This window comes from Dermacentor silvarum, chromosome 1, assembly GCF_013339745.2.
Source record: "Dermacentor silvarum isolate Dsil-2018 chromosome 1, BIME_Dsil_1.4, whole genome shotgun sequence".
In the NCBI taxonomy this organism is placed as follows: Eukaryota; Metazoa; Arthropoda; class Arachnida; order Ixodida; family Ixodidae; genus Dermacentor; species Dermacentor silvarum.
The window spans coordinates 360,268,761-360,286,352 of NC_051154.1; the positions used below are offsets into that span (position 1 = coordinate 360,268,761).

Consider the following 17,592-nt stretch of genomic DNA (forward strand, 5'->3'; position numbering starts at 1 on the left):
TTTTTGTGGGAGCAGGTACAGTTGTACAGTAAAACCTTGTTAATTTGGATTTAATGGGTCTGGAGAGAGTGTCCGAACGAACTGAAAAGAACAAAATAAAAGCCCCACCAACTCAACAACTACAGAAGCAGAAATCACTGACACAAATGGCAGATCTAGAGGGGCTGGAAGGTTAGCAACAAAAGGACAAAAGCTATTTCGTAGCCTTACGACTAGAGTGATGCTCACAATGCTTTTAATTTTGGTTGTTCCACATGTGCCATAGCCCCCGAGATTTGGTAGCATGAGAGCACTGCCTGATCTTGGAAGCTTCGCATGTTTCTGAGCTCCAAAGACTGTCCGAATTGTCTACAGTAGGGCCACAGAGAGACAGACAGTGATCTTTCAGATATCCAAATTAACGAGCATTTTATGCCATAAAGTAATCCATGTTCATCTTCAACAGCACCGCTTAGGACAGGGACAAGCAAAAGAGCACAGGGTCGTTACGAACTTACAATCCAAATGATGCGTATGCTTGACAGGGTCTGGCAGTGTGTCCAAATTATCGAGTTTTTTTCCGAATTAACTGGGGTTGAATTAACATGAGTTTACTGTATAACATTTTGCTGCTGAGCATGAGGTGTTGTGGCCACACTGTGATCGGGGAACAATGTCATAAATGCTTGTGTTCTGTTTCTGTTGCAGGTGCATGCTATTTTTGATTTAGGAAGTAGTGTGGATCCCTGATTATACGACTTTCTCGGGACCATGTGAAAACGTATAATTCCGGTGGCGTATAATCCGACCAACAAAAATTGTTCCTATAATACACAATTTCGCACGAGAGAGTTGCGAGAAGCTTCAGCAGTAAGCTAGAATACTCTGCAGGGCTCCGAAACCAAAACCGTATTTTTAGCATCCCACGTACCGTGTGATTTAGCATACTGTGCATCGTGATTCGCGCCCACCAGTATGCCAAAACATGTTTCTCATCTACAGTCAATTTCTTATAGACTTCGTTTAAGCCATGCAGCAAGAGCTGTCTTTCAAGTGCAGCAACGTCCGCAATGAGGTCACCTACGGCAGTGTCGCCTGCACAGATGAATTCTATGCAGCACATCCGTGAATGTAGGCACAAACATGGTAGCATCTGTGGAGTCGTCCTCATCCGAGGTGGCAGCCAGCAGTGTCGGCGTGACATGACAATCAGCGCGAAACTGGAAACCCAATGACAGACGCGTGAGAAGTCTGCCGTGAGAAGCGCGTCTGTTAACATGCGCATCCGATACGATCTGTGTGGCTAATTGGTTTGATCTTTGCACATGCTTTCATGCTTTCCGTATGCGCTAGGGCGGTATTCTTGGGTGATCTGTTTCGGAGATGGTTTCGTTTTCACGAGACTCTGCAATGGACGCGTTGGAATATGCGGCCGACAGCGCTCTTGGCACTGTGCAAAGATAGTGAGCTTGGCACAGTGTCAGAAACATTGTTGGCTGTATACGCGCACGCATCTGGTGATGTGATAGGCGCTGCTGAGAGAAAGCGCAATGAGACTGGGACGAAGGCGGGCGGCGATTAAGCGACGTGAAGAAGGGAAACGAATATTGAGAGGGCAGTGAATGTGAAGGAAGGAAAAAGGAGGCTTGGAGGGAGCCCAGAAAGCAGTTGGAGCCTTCCGCCTATGAGGGAGGGCTCTCCCCTTGCTGTCGGAGGGAAGGGCACCAGGAGGGAGCTACCAGTAGCTGGCAGCGCTTCTCGTTCATCCGCCGTTGGGTTCGCAGTTTAGCGCGCATAGTCACATGAGATGGGACGTACGTAATCTAGCATGGTATGATCAAGGTTTTCAATGCATGATCTCTATGGGGAGTTTGCCGGGACTACACTAATTAGTCGTAAGGCACGGGACGTCACAAAATCGGAGGACGTATAACCCGGGTTCCACTGTGCATTGTTTTCGAAAATGGGTGTGCATGATGGCATTTTAAAATGGGTTATTAAAATTAAAATTTTATTCTCTATGATGTTTCTCAACTACGAAAAATTTTATTCAGGATGAACAAAACAAGCAAATACAGTCAGTGTATGATTTTTCGGACTCCTTAGAGGGGGGCCACGAAAACCTTAAAAAATAACTCTGAAAAAATGAATGCATGTTCTTTTACTGCCCCCCAATGGCCCAAATCTCATCACAAGTACGTCCAAAATACCGTAGAATCTCGATAATTCGAACTCGAAGGGGCCCGAAAACTTGTTCGAATTAAAGGAAGGACATATTGTTGAAGTATTCGAGCACCATAGCACGATGCACGAACGGCGTGAGTCGTGAGATATCGGGGTGCGTAAGCGCATAGCGAGCCTAACCGCCCATGCTGGCCAACGCTCGGTTCCCGATAACGGCAGAAAACGAAACTTCAGGGTGCCGGCGACGGGCGTCAGGGAAGCAGATTTCGCCTCGGCAACTCCGCCACTTCTGTGGCTCCCCTCGCCCTCTCTATCAACTCCCTCGTAGCTTCCTCACCTACTACTGTCTCCGTGCGTGCCCGCCGCCGGTGCGATTATGGTGAACTAGAATAACATTCTAGTACACTGTACCTCGGTGGCATACCGGGCGCGCGCACGGAGACAGTCGTAGGTGAGGGAGCTACGAGGGAGTTGATAGAGAGGGCGAGGGGAGCCACCGGAGGCCCCTGCCACCGAAGTGGCGGAGTTGCCGAGGCCAAATCTGCTTCCCCGCCGCCCTCCTCCCTCACCTTCGACGGTCTCTACGCGTGCCTGCCCGTCGCCGGCACCCTGAAGTTACGTTTTCTGCCGTTACCGGGAACTGAGCGTTGGCCGGCGTGGGCGGTTGCGCTCGCTTTGCGCTTGCGCGCCGCGATATTTCACGACTCGCACCGTTTGTGCATCGTGCTATGGTGCTCGAATACTTCAAAAATACGTTCTTCCTTTAATTCGAACTTCTTTTAATTCAAACAAATTTTCAGGCCCCTTCGAGTTTCGGGCTCCCTGAAGTTTGGTTTTCTGCCGTTATCGGAAAGCGAGTGTTTGCCTGGCGTGGGTGCCGGCGCCGCTGGTCCAGCCGGCCCGGCGCCAGCTTAGCCCGCTCCCTGAAGCTTCGTTTTTGTTTTCTGCTGTTATCAGGAAGCAAGCATTTGCCGGCGTGGGCAGTTTCTTTGGCCGGACTGGGCCACCGCCGCTGCATTAAGGGGTCTCTCCTAAGCTTTTACTCTATGGCGTTGTCGGAGCAATGCCGGTCGGAGGCGCCGCCGCGTTATTTGGCGCGCTGCTGAGAGCATTGTCGGTCCGCAGTATGTTAGACTTAACCGTCGCCAATGTTTTCGCGTTCGAATTACCGAGCGTTTTCGCCCATTGAAATACACATAACTTTGACGGGACCACGTGTCAGTTCGAATAAACCGGCAGTTCGAATTAAGCAGTGTTCGAATTAACGAGATTCGACTGTAGCTCTAAAGGCCTCCCAGTACACTTACCAGGAATATCGATGCTCGAACTGTGACGGGAGATGGTGGGTGCACGCATGTAATTAAGGAATACATACTGTGTTCCGTGACAGTGGCCCCTTTTCACTCTTGGTATGCTTCACCGCAATACACTGCCTATGCGTGACCGCTTAACACCGCTGAATTGCGGTGAAGCTGACGTTTCAGTACAGACATTATGCAACGCTTCACCCTTGTCGTGCTCTCCGTGCTTTGAAGCCATTGGCGAAGGTGACAGTTGGTGCCATTGCTGACAGCAGTGAATTCTTTCAATGTAAACATGCCATCGAACAGCAGAATAGCTTGGTAGCGAACATTGAATCAGCTGGGCCTAGCGTTCCTGCGGTGGTTATGACTGCCAGCGGACCATCAAAATGGTGGCGGTGATGACTTTGATAAATGCCGTTTCGGACCTGCGGTAGTAGCAAAAAGTCAGGAAAATCGGACGGCCGAGGGTTTCAGCATCCAAAAATTCAGACGTCCTTATTGACCCTTTTCGCGGAGCAGTTTGTTCAAGAGAAATGAGATGGCGCTTTCGGCGGGGTGCTGTTGGTCGCCTCAGCGACCGCGCACGAATACAAAACCATTACTGCTTCTACCTTTCTTCTGTGTGATCAGCTACCCGCCGTGGTTGCTCAGTGGCTATGGTGTTGGGCTGCTGAGCACGAGGTCGCGGGATCGAATCCCGGCCACGGCGGCCGCATTTCGATGGGGGCAAAATGCGAAAACACCCGTGTACTTAGATTTAGGTGCACGTTAAAGAACCCCAGGTGGTCCAAATTTCCGGAGTCCCCCACTACGGCGTACCTCATAATCAGAACTGGTTTTGGCACGTAAAACCCCATAATTTAATTTTTTTTTTTTTGTGTGATCAGCTGTCGGAAATGCAACTGAGTTTTCGCTATTGCACTGTACTCCAATCATGCTGGATTGAATCATGTGGATTGAAGGCATGTGCAGTAGTTGGCTGCAAAAATAGTGACTTGCATATTAAGAAATGTAACGAATATGTGTGGCCAAGTTCGCGGACCGCTGCTGCAACTGTCCGTACGTGTTTCCGGCACTTCGAGATGTACGGCTTTCTTTGAGGGTAGAGAAATTTGCTCATCCACCAGCGTTGTATCGCTAACCTTCAAAGAAAGGGATTCAGCCTCAGCATGTCGGCAAGAGTGAGTACTGCTTGTTGATAAACAATGATAAAAGGAGTAGCGCTGCTTCCTGTCATAGTAGGTTTCACGCACAGTATCTACCCCAACTGGCATGGAAACTTAACGCCCACCCTTTCGCCATCATGTTAAGAATAAATGAATGGGCGCACACTTGCATACATCTGCACTATATATGCGCAATAAATGACGGTACTACACTGATAGCGCACGAATAGTCGAAGCTGAACGTTTCGGGACGGTCCACTAGAGCAGGGGTTCTCAAGTACGGTCATCCCAGGGAACCCTGCTAACCTCCATAAAGTGCCAAGGAACCCCCCCCGAATTACCGGAATGTCGAATTATCGAGGGTATCAAGAAAACAATAAACAAGTACTTCATACGTCATCACGCTTCTATTTACTCAATGAATCGTCAAATCTTGTTTCTATTTAGCACAAGACCAGTGCGGAAGCTGAAATTCTCTTCATCTCATGACTGATTAGCGCTAGCAGCGGCGAAGGCCTCGCGACATCCTTCGCGGCGCGCGTTTTCATCTGAGACGCGCTTTGCACACCAACGGGCGCACATCTCGATTATTTTTTCGCCACTCAGTTGCTCGCCAACGAATTGTCCGTCCATTGCGATGTAGCCGGTGCTTTTTATCTTCGACAGCTTTGCACTGAATCAAAGCGAAACTACTGCTTGCCGCAACCGCTGCGAACGAAACCGCGGCCGCTATCGACGCAATCATGGACGGCGACTTTACGGTTCAGAAGGCAGGCGGCTGACGCACGCACCAAGTCAACACGAAACTACCGTTCGCTGCAAGAAGTGCGGACGAAAGTGCGGCCGGTCGCTATCGACGCTTCCATGGGAGGCGACTGCGCAGTTGTGAAGGCACGCAGCCGACGCGCGCATCGAGTGAGAACGAAACTACTATTTGCCGCAACCGCTGTGGACGAAACTGCGGTGGTTATCGACGCGATTAGAGATAGCGACTACGCACTTACGGAGGCACGCGGCTAGCCGCCAACGCGGTGTTGCGCGCGGCGATAAACGCAAGAATAAAGGCGTTAAAGGCACAATTAGGCACGAAGCGCTTCGGCGTTGCTGTCAGTCACGTGCCGCGTACGATCGCCGCTGAGGACCACGGCGATGCGGACTACGCCGATTCGTTTCGGTTGGACGCTACGCCGTTCTTGCTCTTCTGCGGCGCGCATTTGCGGCGCTCCGCGCATTTTTTTATTTTTTTTTTCCTCCAACGTATGCGTCAGTGCGCACACTATCAGCACCGACCCTAACTACAAATAGAAACGCGCATGGTGGTAAGCTACGGCCTCCGAGATTCAAGTGTGAAAGCTTAGGCGCGCTGCCCGTTCTCAGAGTTTGGGTGGCTAAAAGCTGCTTGCGTATTTATTGCGCAGTTCGCGCGTTGCTCTTACGCACTGTGATGTGCTTTTTGACACTCGGGCATGGGTAATAGAGGTTCTTTCGATCGAGCGCACCTCGTGTTCGCCGTTTTAGACACTTGTCGAGAGCGGGACCAGGGAAAATTTATCAGTGGCTCGCGGAACCCCGAGCAGGGGCCTGCGGAACCCGTAGGTTCCGCGGAACCTACTTTGAGAACCCATGCACTAGAGTAAGCGAGTTACTGGCGATAATATGTCGGTGCTATAAGGTATTACAATGTACAGAACTACGTCTCAAGCCTTGTGCACAGCAAGAACAAATCTAATGGAACTGAACACACCCGCAAGCAATTAGGCAGAAAATTAAGTAATCAGATAGTGACCGCACTGAGGAACCTTACTGAGTCAGGAACATGACAAGCCGCTGCTTCAAAATATTTGCCAAATAAAGAACGAAGAGCAAAACGCTCTAATCCTGATTCAATTCATGAGCGGAAACTTTGGATAGCTTGGAAGACATATTTAGCCCCACTTATAGACTAAGCTCCATACACGGTGCTCGCGCCGTTTGGACGTAGCTTAATCAGCTCCGAAAGTGCTTTTGCTTGTTCTCTCAAGCTGTGGCGTCCACCCATGGAGTCACCGTCTATGTTATCTCCCGAAACAGAGGTTTGCTAAGCCGCACCGGTGTCATACACATTCGTTGTAAACACGAAAGCAACAGAGGCAGTTGAGGCAAGCAATGGACGTGTCACCATGTGAGCAAACATGGCAGCACCCATGGGATCGCCGTGAAAAGGGTCAATACATTGGCAATAGTATGGGGTATGTGGTGGGTGCTGTGAAGGTGTCCAAATTATCGGGCATGTGCGAAAAATTGGTCGTTGACTGTATTCCATTTTTGAGCTATTAATAGGAGCTATTGTTGCTGTAACAGTTGGTAATGTAGTGCATTTGTTTGTGGTAGTGATGTGTTTGAATGCTGGAATTTAAGGAAGAGAAAACTAAAGGTGTATTCTTGCCAATCAGTGCTGTTTTCATGACAGGAATGTCCGATGTCACTGCGATGCTTTCTTAGTGATAGGCCCTTCCAGAAAGTGTCTAGCCAGGGTGCTAGGTGACAGACCGTATGCTCACTTGCCTAGTCGCTGTATGTGTTAAAGGACGACCGAGTGAGGGTAGGAAAATGAAGGTGGCATGGTGATTATGATAGCTGCTGCAATTAAACACTTTTGCGTTTTCAACACATTTAATTCTGCAACCATAGCGAGTTTACTCTGAGCGTTCTATTCTTGATCTTGGCCCACTTCTCTACCAATTTGTCAAAAGGAAAGCCCTTGACATTCGGTCCTTCACAGGCTACGTGGATGAGGCAGTCCAATGACTCTTCTTTCAGGCGGTTCCTCAGACGTGTTTTGGCAAGCTTCAGTGCAGAGAAATCTCTTACAGTAGACTGTATGTGGTGGGTGCACAAGATATGGGACCAGCTACATGTGCAACAAGAGGATAAAATTCCTTCGTGTCAGTTGCCGCACACAACAAAAAATGTCACAGTTTTGCCCTAAGGGCGAAGCAATGAATGCAATAGCAACACAGCAATGTCATACGAAGTAAGGTGAGCGGTTTTGGTAGCAATATGAATTGTAGTAAACATGAGCTGATTAAGTAAGCAGGTGTGCTGCGGCATAAGTAGACCGACATGAAGAGAGACTCTATGACCACGAGAAGGCACGTGTGAAACGGTGGTGTTGATGAGAAGCGCTTCCCGTGGGCAGCGCGTGCGAAGGGACACACCTGTAGCGCTGCACTGCCGATCCGGGCAGCATTGCATGTGTAGCGTGCGTTGGAAAATGTGGCCCGACTATTACTAACTGAATGAACAAGCGTGGTGCGAGTGCGCACAAACAAACATGAATAGATCACACTGAATGACTGCAGACGACTGTCAAAACGCTGGCAGCAAGCGCCTACGCCGCAGCGGGCGAAGGTACGTGCGGTCTGTCGCTTCAACGGAAACTGAGCGGCGAATGCACAGCGCATGAAGGTCAGAGCCATGTGAAGATAAGAGACGGTGCGGGCGAGTGACGAGCGCGGTTGTTGGCAGAGTAGAAGTGCGCCCCCCCCCCCCCCCCCCGCTTCCCTCCGGCGCTGGCTTCCCGCTTCCTTGCTTGCGCGTGGGAGATTGAGTGTGTTCGCTCGCCATGATAGCGCGCGTCCCCGCAGGGAATCAAACCCCGGCGCTGTGAAAGAACAAAGACCTGCTCTGTTTTTTCTTGCCTATATTGACCTAACCTTTCATACTAGTGTCTGTCGCCTACGTCCCTTGCTGCTCGAGTTTACGCAACCTTGCGCAAGGCGCCGCAGCAGCGGCTGACGCGCGCTCTTTCACGCCTGCGAGATAAAGGCACGTTCACGTTAGCGGCGCGGTGACTTGCCGTGCACCATTTGACGTTCTCAGACTGATGTGCGCGGGTGGTCGTGCTCGCGCCCGTTAAGGAAACGTTTCCTTGCAGTGCAGAGAATGGATGCAAGATCCATTTTTGCGACGTTCTCCGCCTGCCGCAAACCGATGTGACCAATCAGCGACACAGGAATGGTAGCCGTAACTAGGTCGGCTTGCCCCCGGCTTGCCTGCCGCGGCGCCGGCGCCGTCCGCTTTTTGCTTCGTGGCTTTCTCCGTGCGCGCTCGCTACATCGTTAAGGAAATTCCAATAGGGAGAATACTGGAAACTGTACGCGATTACATGTTTCTCTATGACAAGACGAAGCCAGAATACAAGGACACGGAATTTAAAACCAGCAGATGGGGACGTGCTGACTAGAGATGCGTTCAAAATCTTGCCGTCGTACATTCGTGCAGCGAGGTTAGATAGTGTCGCGTGTTTTGCGCACCGGCGAAGCTTGACGTGCACTTTGAACACCTCCCTGCGGCCGTCGGCTACTGCGTGACAGCGGCACGTGTTGAATACCGGCAATGCCCGGTCCCTTTCATCGCGCCCGCCAGCAGCAGAGCAACCGAACGACGCACTAGACATTTTATCAAGCGTGACAAGACACAGCGCGAGAGTGAGGGAGAAGCTTAACGTCATCCATGGCACTCTCGACCCAAGCGCTCGGAGCGAAACAGCAGTGCCCCGTTGTGGCCAGGCAGCCGCTCCGGCCGCCGGAGCCGTGGTGCGTTTACTTTTCTGGCCGATAGTACATAATAGAAAGTGTCCCAACAAATTTCTCATTCTAAATAAACTTCAGCTGCCCAGCTGCCTTAATTATCACCCCGCTCCTTAGTGTCTTGTGACAGATTTTGTGAGGGCTGGCAGATTATTTCAGACGGTGGCACAAGAACATCCAACACTAAGCCAGCATGTGGCAGATGGTCCAGTAATTTTTTGTTCACCTCGCTTTGTGTAGAGTATTTTTTGCACTGCACCTGGCTTAGCTGCATGAACTGAGCTTGATGCGTAGAAGCTGTAGAGGTGTTGTAGCAAACCCTTGAATTTGCTAATGTATGTAACTGACTTTTCAGCTTCATTCACTGCCAGGTCTATCACTGCCAGGTCTGCCAGGTGTTCACTGCTAGGTCGAGCACAGTGAATGCCCACAGCATTATGGCTTTGGGGTTCTGTCGCATCTTTCAGCTTCTCGGTTAGCAGTCGACCGCTGCCCTTTTCTTTCTTGTCAGGCTAGGTGTGCCATCTGTATTTCAATGGCACTTGCAATATTTTGTTATGAAATCGAGCGATAACAGCTCTTTCAACATTCAACGCTCCCCAGCACATAAATCATTCAAAGAAACTTCACTTTCAACTTGCCTTTCAACCAGCTGTTCTACAGTGGTGCAGTCGCTCTTCTTGTCGAACATAAGGGAATAGTGCTCCCTCTGTTGAACTCCGTGCAGCATCTTCTCAGTCACACTAAGATTCAGGCTACCATGTTTTGGATGGACCTCTGGCTACAATTTTAACATATCTTCCAGCCGACATTTATGACTTTACGTCAAGTCTGAGCACGCCCAAGAGCTCAAGGATTACCTCACGTCGGTTGTGTGTGCTATCCTGCGCTTGCGAATGTAGCACATGCTTGCAAACGCTTGCTTCATAGCATGACAGGAAGCTACGCACTGCAGGGTCTCCAGAGGTGACATAGCCACTTTGCTGTGTACCTGAAGCTCAAGTGTGACAGAGTCACGGTATGAGTTGCACACTTCGTGCTTCCAGGTGCTTTCGAGCCGAATTCGTTTACACGGCACTTCATTCCACACTGAACTGTCGAAGGGCCTCTTGTCGTACTTTACCCAGAGCTTGCGAAATATTCCTCCTTCGATGCTGTCGTTAACAAGGCACATGTAGTAGCGAAGCCAAGCTTTGTTGGTGCATGTTTATTGGCATCATCACTTTTCTGGACATTGCGCATCCTCGGTTTGCTAGACAGGCCTGAAGATGAGGGCTGATCCAATGTTGGCTCTGTAACAGGGTGCATACAGGTCCTTGAAATCCTTGAAAACCCTTGAAATTGAAAAGTGCGTTTTCAAGGGCCTTGAAAGTCCTGGAATTTTTTTCCTTCCTTGAAAGTCCTTGAATTTCATGAGCAATGCACTCTGATATCGACATTGCGACTTCCTTTTTGTGGTAGAACGGCGTCGATCTGACAAACTCCCCATTTCAGAAGCAATACGTCGGCGCGGGCACACGTGGTTCCGTTTTGCAGAACTGCCCGGAAAAAAATAAAAGGCTACACCACGTCAAACCGCGAACAGAGCGAGAGACCCATGCCGCGCTTCGGTGCTGGCTCGGCTGGCAGTGTTTTCGCCGCTTTCCTAACCCTGTCGTTCGTTTCACTCCTCGCCCGTCAGTCTGCCTTGTCCCACTTTCACTCTTGCGCGCGAGGTGAAGCTAGTAAAGCTAAAGAGAGCTATAGTGGAGCAACTTTACCACTGATGCTCAGTGCCCTTGGGTAAAGGTTTGTTATATTATTATTTATGATAATATAAGTGCAATACCATTACCGTATTTTCCGGTCTATAATTCGCACCTTTGTATAAGACGCACCCCCCTCAAAACGGCAGTTTTTCAAGAAAGAAAGCGTATATAAGTCGCACCGGTCTATAAGACGCACCTGTTCTTTCGGTAAGCGATTGAAAAAAGTTATGTTTCGCACCGTGAACTCTGGTCACGCGCAATCGTATGGGTGCCATATATTTCCACTCCACAGCGCAGTTCTGCCGTCGTGGTTGCCGCGATGTTCCGTATGAAGTCCAAGTGCGATAACATCGTCCCCGCGCTCCGTATGCTGTATGTGCGAGTGAAAGCGTGCGACGGTGAGCCGAATCACGCACAAGGGAGGAAAGCGGGAAGGGGGGGAGGGGGGTGCTTGTACTCTCATAGCAACTGCGTACAGTAAAACCTCGATAATTTGAACTCGGTTAATTCGAAATTTCGGTTAATTCGAAGAATTTGAGCGGTCCCGTCATTCTCAATGCAAATTCTACCGGATAATTTGAATGGCCCGCACGGCTCTATTCGGATAATTCGAAGTTTCCGGCTAGTAGCAACGTGCGGCGGTTAGTTTAGGGCGCTCCGTACAGTCGCCAACCGATTTTCCGAGCTCGTAGGGACTGAAAAATAGTCCGGAAAACTCGTTCGGCCGAAAAAAAAATTTATTAGTGCGGCTTAAAAAAAATCTCTAATAATGCCCTGCCTGATACTACGCTTGGAGGGGATCGACTTGCTTGGATTTGCGCAGCAATGACGTCGTCTCTGTGTAAAGTCGACACGAACGTCACCGCGTTGGCGATCTCCGCCAACGGAGTTTGCCATGGAGATCGAAGAAACGAGCTTCGCACCGCTTAGCTCTCGCGAAGGTACAGGAGGTAGCGCCGATCACTGAGACATGGGTCTCCGAGACACCTGCTCAGTGTACACGCCACGTTCAAAAAAGCAACGGAAACTTGAGAGAAAAAAAAAAAAAACTGAATTAACACGCGTGGTGTCAGCGAGCACGGCCGCCGCAGCCCGCAGCGAGCGAAGGTTCGTGCAGTCGATCGCTTCAACGGAAACTGAGCGGCGAGAGCACAGCGCATACAAAAGGTCAGAGCCGTCTGGAGATCGCTTTCAAGATACGGTCCGCGCGAGAAACCGCTCCGGCGCTAAGTAGGCAGTTGTTAAAAGAGCGGATCCGATTTTGACGCTAGTTTTTCTGAAAAAAAAAACGTACATAGGTCGCACCGTTCTATAAGACATACCGACGAAAAATTCAGAAAAAAAAATGCGTCTTATACACCGGAAAATACGGTATGCTGCATGGTTATGGAAATGTTTGATGAACCAACCCAGCTAATACTGCAGAAGCCTGAGCGCTCAAGCTGTTGTGAGTGTTCGTTGTGTTAACTTTTAATATTGCGCACTTAAGAAATGATCAAGACAAGACATGTTTAACAGAATTGCAGTATATATCTGTTTGTTATAATATAATGGATGTGTAGCAAGACTACACTGAATAATTTGGAAATGTTCAGTAAAAGCTTGCCCAGTGAATACTGGAGCTAGAAGTCAGAGTAGCTGTTGGGAGCATTCATTGAGATTTGTGAACTTTTTTTGATATTTGTGAATTTGCCAAGTGATCAAAGCTAGAGATTAACATAATTGGGATATACATTTATTTCTTTTTATTTTAGTGCAATAACCCTATGCTGATCTGAATATTTTTGGTGAACTTTACTCGGTCTATACTGGAGAAATCTCAGCCGCTGTTGTAAGCGTTCATTTTGTGTTGTGATCTTGAGAAGTTATCAAAGCTAGACATTTTTATTATAATTGTGATATACATTTATTTATTGTAAGTGCAATAAAACTAGTCATTTTTGGAAATGTTAGAGTAAAGAAATCCTAAGTTGAATGGTGCTTTGAGTCCTTAAAAAACCTGTGACAGGTCCTGGAAAGTCCTGGAATATCCTTGAATTTTTTCTATGGAAACCTGTACGAACCCTGTGTAAAGTGTCATTCACATCTGCTATTCACATTTACCTGTGGCTCTTTGATGTGGCACGACGCGTTCAGTCACTTTTGAGGGAAAGAATGATAGTAGAGTCTCTTGGTAGGCATGGTGCAAAACACCACCAAAGCACAACAAAGTCCCTGTGTTGTGATGTTGACAGAGGGCTACCGTACAACTTGTTGTAGGCGTTACTCTGCTTCACGATATTGTGCTGCCATAGTATGGTGAAAGGGTGAAAGTTTTCAAACTAAAAATGCGAGATGGCAGGTGTTAAATACATGACAGCCATGACCGGTTTTCTGTGCCTTCAGTACACAAAAGCATGGCCTTCAACATTAGTTCAACAACCACACTTTAGTCAGAGTTCTCTGGGGCCATGAGGCCGCCGGTTCAGTCTCCACTCTGCGTTACCAGAAGGTATGCGTGGATACAGAGCAGGCCAGGGGAGGTATGCACAACCTGCTGGACACGGTGATGCCTTGGGTGCTATTGAAGTGGGGTGGTGAAACGTAGTAGTGGGGGCATTCTCCCTGCCACCTACCATGGGGAGAACCATGATATTCGTTATAAGCATATTTTTGTTACATGCTGATGATGGTGAAGAACATTTAATATTTAGTACTTTAGTATGTAAAGGTTTGACAGTACTATTGGTCAAGTAAAAAGGCTGGCGCTCTTTGGCCTTACGTGTCCTTGCGCCAATAAAATCTAGTGATCATCATCATCAAGTAAAATTAAATTGCTCCTAACACTGCATTGTTTGGTTATCCAGGTTAGCTTGTGTTGGGCCAATTTTCGTCTTTTCTGGCTGCTATGGCATGTGACATTTAATTGTATTGTGAACTAATTGGAAACTTCAAAACTAATGTACTCTAGAATCTTGCTAAATGGAAATCGCTTAAATGGAATTGCCGCTTAAGGGGACTAACCTTTAAATTGGCTGGTTTTGTATTTGGGTAATGCAAAAAAAAAAAAAACTTTCGTAAATCGGAGCCAAATTTTTTTCAATTCTGTCAATGAAACAACAGAAGCAAGCTCTAAAGGATCTTTTTAGAAAGAGGCAGGGAGACCAGAAATTAATTTTCTTGGCTTCACCATTCTATTCAAAAAGCCCTCCTTAAAAAGCAGTGGCGAAGACTCACAGGCAAAAATTTGATAGATATGTAATGCACATCATGTACTGACCTGGAACACCTCCTAGCACCGCCACTTGCCCCCATAGGCGACCAATATAAGCTCAACTGAAATTTCGGCCACCTTATAGCACGCCGTTTGATAATTTGAACTCCCTCTGCATGAGCACGTGTTATACTGCTGCCGACTGGAGCAGTAAGAGCTATGTATTTGCTTTTTTATATTGCCAGTGCCTCCTCGAAATTGAAACTGGCGAAGTCTAGTTAATCCAGCAGCTGTCGCCCGTGCCCAAATCACGAGACAATCTAGCTGCTACATTCACTTCCTTACGCTTAACATTTCTAACAGTGTTAGGACGGTGTATGACATATAGTGCAGCAAGCACCTCTGCACATCTTTCTCAGTAAGTGGAACTCCTGTTAATCAGGACATATTTATGGAGTCCCTGGAGATTCTGTTTAATGAGATTCTACTCCACTTCAAATTGGTGAAAGAACTGAACAACAGTGTAGAAATTGACAAAAAAAAAGTGAACGGCAATGTAAAACTTTGTTGCAATTAGTCAAACACAGATGGTAATTCGAAGAGTCATGTCCTACCTTGAGCAAAAAATTGACAGCACTTGTTTAGATGCCAATGATTTAGTGCAGCTGGTTTTCTTCAGGTACTCCAATTTTGAGAAGTTTGTGTGAAGCTGAAAGGCCAGTTGGCTGTGAAACTTTCTTTGGAGTATAAAAAGTGCAGATAGGATGACATAAACCATGTTCACATTGAAACTGTCAGCACCTAATGGACTGCTGGTTTTAGGGTAGTCCACAATTGTTGGGTGCTTGGTGGAGTGGGTCACTTGTCTCTCAATGGGTCAGGATGGGGGAGGAGGGTCAAATATTCTGGCATGACAGGTGTTGGGCTGTGGGGTAGCTGGAGTAGAAAGCACATCTTTCGGTATCATGACTTCCAAGTATATGGTGCTGAATGACAGTGGTGATAAAGTTATAGTGTGGTTGCGTTCCTTCCATCCATTGAGGATGACCTTGTGTTTTTGTTTTTGGGTGCATTGTTAGCTGGCCGGGGAGAGTGTTCATGTGGGCAAGGAGAGTGCTGTGTGGTTGTTAGTGTGCCGCTTCTGACAAGGGGACTTGTGTTCGTCACGGCAATAACTGGCTCCAGAGACCTCCCTTGTTCAACCACTGTTGATCACTTCATCTCCATCCTTTTGTGTGCCTCTATCAAGTGCAGGATATGGTGTTATAAAGTGGTGATATTTAATTTGAATTTTAGGCAGCTTGGGAAACATCGTTAGAGCAGCGAAAGAACACTCTTTTGCTATCCTTTCAGGAAGGAAACAGGTGTCACCATGACAAGTAAATGTTTTCAGTTTTCAGCTTTTCAACCTTGCTAGGATCTGGCTTGGGGAAGCGAGTTGAGTGAACTGAATGGCGCAGTGTGGTGAAGAAAGTGGTAGCCATTAGTACCCGTTCCTTTATGAGACTTCATTCTTTGTGTGGAATGATTCCAGGTTGATGAAGTGGTCCTGGACGTGCCTCTGTGCAAGACGGTGCTGAATGTGACCCTGACAGCAAGCCAGGGCAAGTACAGCTTCGACCCAGTCTCCAAGAACCTCATCTGGGAAGTGGGGCGCATCGAGCCAGGGCGGCTGCCCAACCTCCGTGGATCTGTGAGTCCCTTGGATTCATTTGAAGCCATTTCAAACGGAAAGTGAGGATATACTGGAGCAGCAAGTTTTCATTGGGCACCTTTCCACATTGCCAACTACGTAATGTGACTGGTGAAAGCATGGAAGCAGTTGCAGAGCAGGAAGCAGATGGGGCAGAATGCCAGCAGCCTCCAGGATTGCCACAAGGAGGTATCATTGTACTAGTGTGCTGGCGGCATTGTCTGGCACAAGGAATAAGTCTCAATGCTCTGATCACTTGCGACCAGACTTTCACACGTTACAGAAAAAACGTAACCAATTACTATTACAATTACTTCATTCAAAAAATGAAACTGATTACAGTGAATAATTACTGCCCCACAAAAGTAATTGAGTAATTACTGAAAAAGTAATGAATGACTTTTTGTGCTGCTTTCATTCGAACTTATATTAACAATGCGCAAATACAGTAATTAGAACGAGCTGGCCCGGCTCTTCTAGTGCATCTTCTGCAGTCCTTCAGACACTATCTTTTCTAGCAATTGCTTTTCAAAAATTTTGTTCATTTATCCTTATCAGCAACACCAGCACGTCAGCAATGACACTGAAAACTCGACTCTTTGTGTGCACGGGAGGGAAGAGCGACGTTTTAACATACGAACACTGGATAGTGATATTAGTCAGCTGAGGTTGGGGACTATCCAGTGAAAAGAAAAAAAAAACGTTATTGGACATGAGCGTGGTGACATGGTGGCATTCGTGCCGCATAGAAAGGTGAAGCCATTGCGAGGCGAAAAATGTGGTGCTGACAATACAGGATGTGTGACCTGCCTTTAATGTGTGGGAAAAAAAAATTGTACAGAAACCATTGACAATTGTCAGTGTAAGTGAATAGCCAAATGCTTCTAGAAAGCTATTCACTTTATTAAAGGCTTTATGCACTTGAAAGCGTATACTATTTGCTCGAGTGAGGACACGTGCATCATGTGTGTTGTCTCCTGCGGCGTGAGCGCTGGCGTGGAAGGTGACTGCCACCCTCCTCTGCAGTAGCCACCACATGGGAGAGGGTGGCGGGAGAAGTCCACTTCTCCCGCCACCCTCTTTCCGCGTGCTGCCCTTTCCAAGCATTCCACTACAGCTATGTTCTCCTCAGGGAAGCAGAAAATAGTGCCTCTGTCTTCTATGCGATGTTTCTTTTCCCTCTCAAACCTTCAGGCACCCTAAAGCTCTTGCATGACAGCACGTGTGTCTCAAAGAGCTGTAACAGTTGGTGTTCGACGATGAACACGCCCTTTGCATCGGTGGTGAAAGTCTGACCACCAACCACGAAAACACGCGAAAGAGGCAAATAAAGCCGTTAACTTTAAAAATACTTGGACCTGGGTTTGCATATCTGAACATGCACTTCCACGAGGCTGTTGCGTGGCACAACTTCAAGCGTTCTACTGTAATTCCTGCCAAATTCAAGTGCTGAAAGCTGGGTCACCTGTTGAGCTTGTCTCGTCAATAAAGTTGCATGTACTAAATGGTTATTGAAAAACAATTGATTACTGTGACCATTACTGAGTAAAAAAAAAGTAATCGTTCAATTGCAAGAATACCTGAAATGTAATTTATTACACGTAATTTGTTACGTACAAGTCTGGGGACGTATTCTGAAACGTTTCACTTCAGCGATAGTTCGCCTAGGCGAAAATTTCGCCTTCATGCGTGCGCTGATTGGCTGGTTGAGCAAAATTGAATGACATTGGGCTCAACCAGCCAATCAGCGTGTG

The 17,592-nt window shown here is 47.8% G+C and overlaps 1 protein-coding gene across 1 annotated transcript in view; it reads left to right on the top strand.

Moving 5' to 3' along the window:
• The window catches only part of LOC119437438 (AP-3 complex subunit mu-1), an 85,614-nt gene that overhangs the window by 50,857 nt on the left and 17,165 nt on the right, over nt 1-17,592 (top strand). The window contains exon 9 of the mRNA XM_037704468.2: nt 15,680-15,838. Coding sequence (XP_037560396.1) covers nt 15,680-15,838 — 159 coding nt within the window. The remainder of the gene's footprint in view (nt 1-15,679; nt 15,839-17,592) is intronic.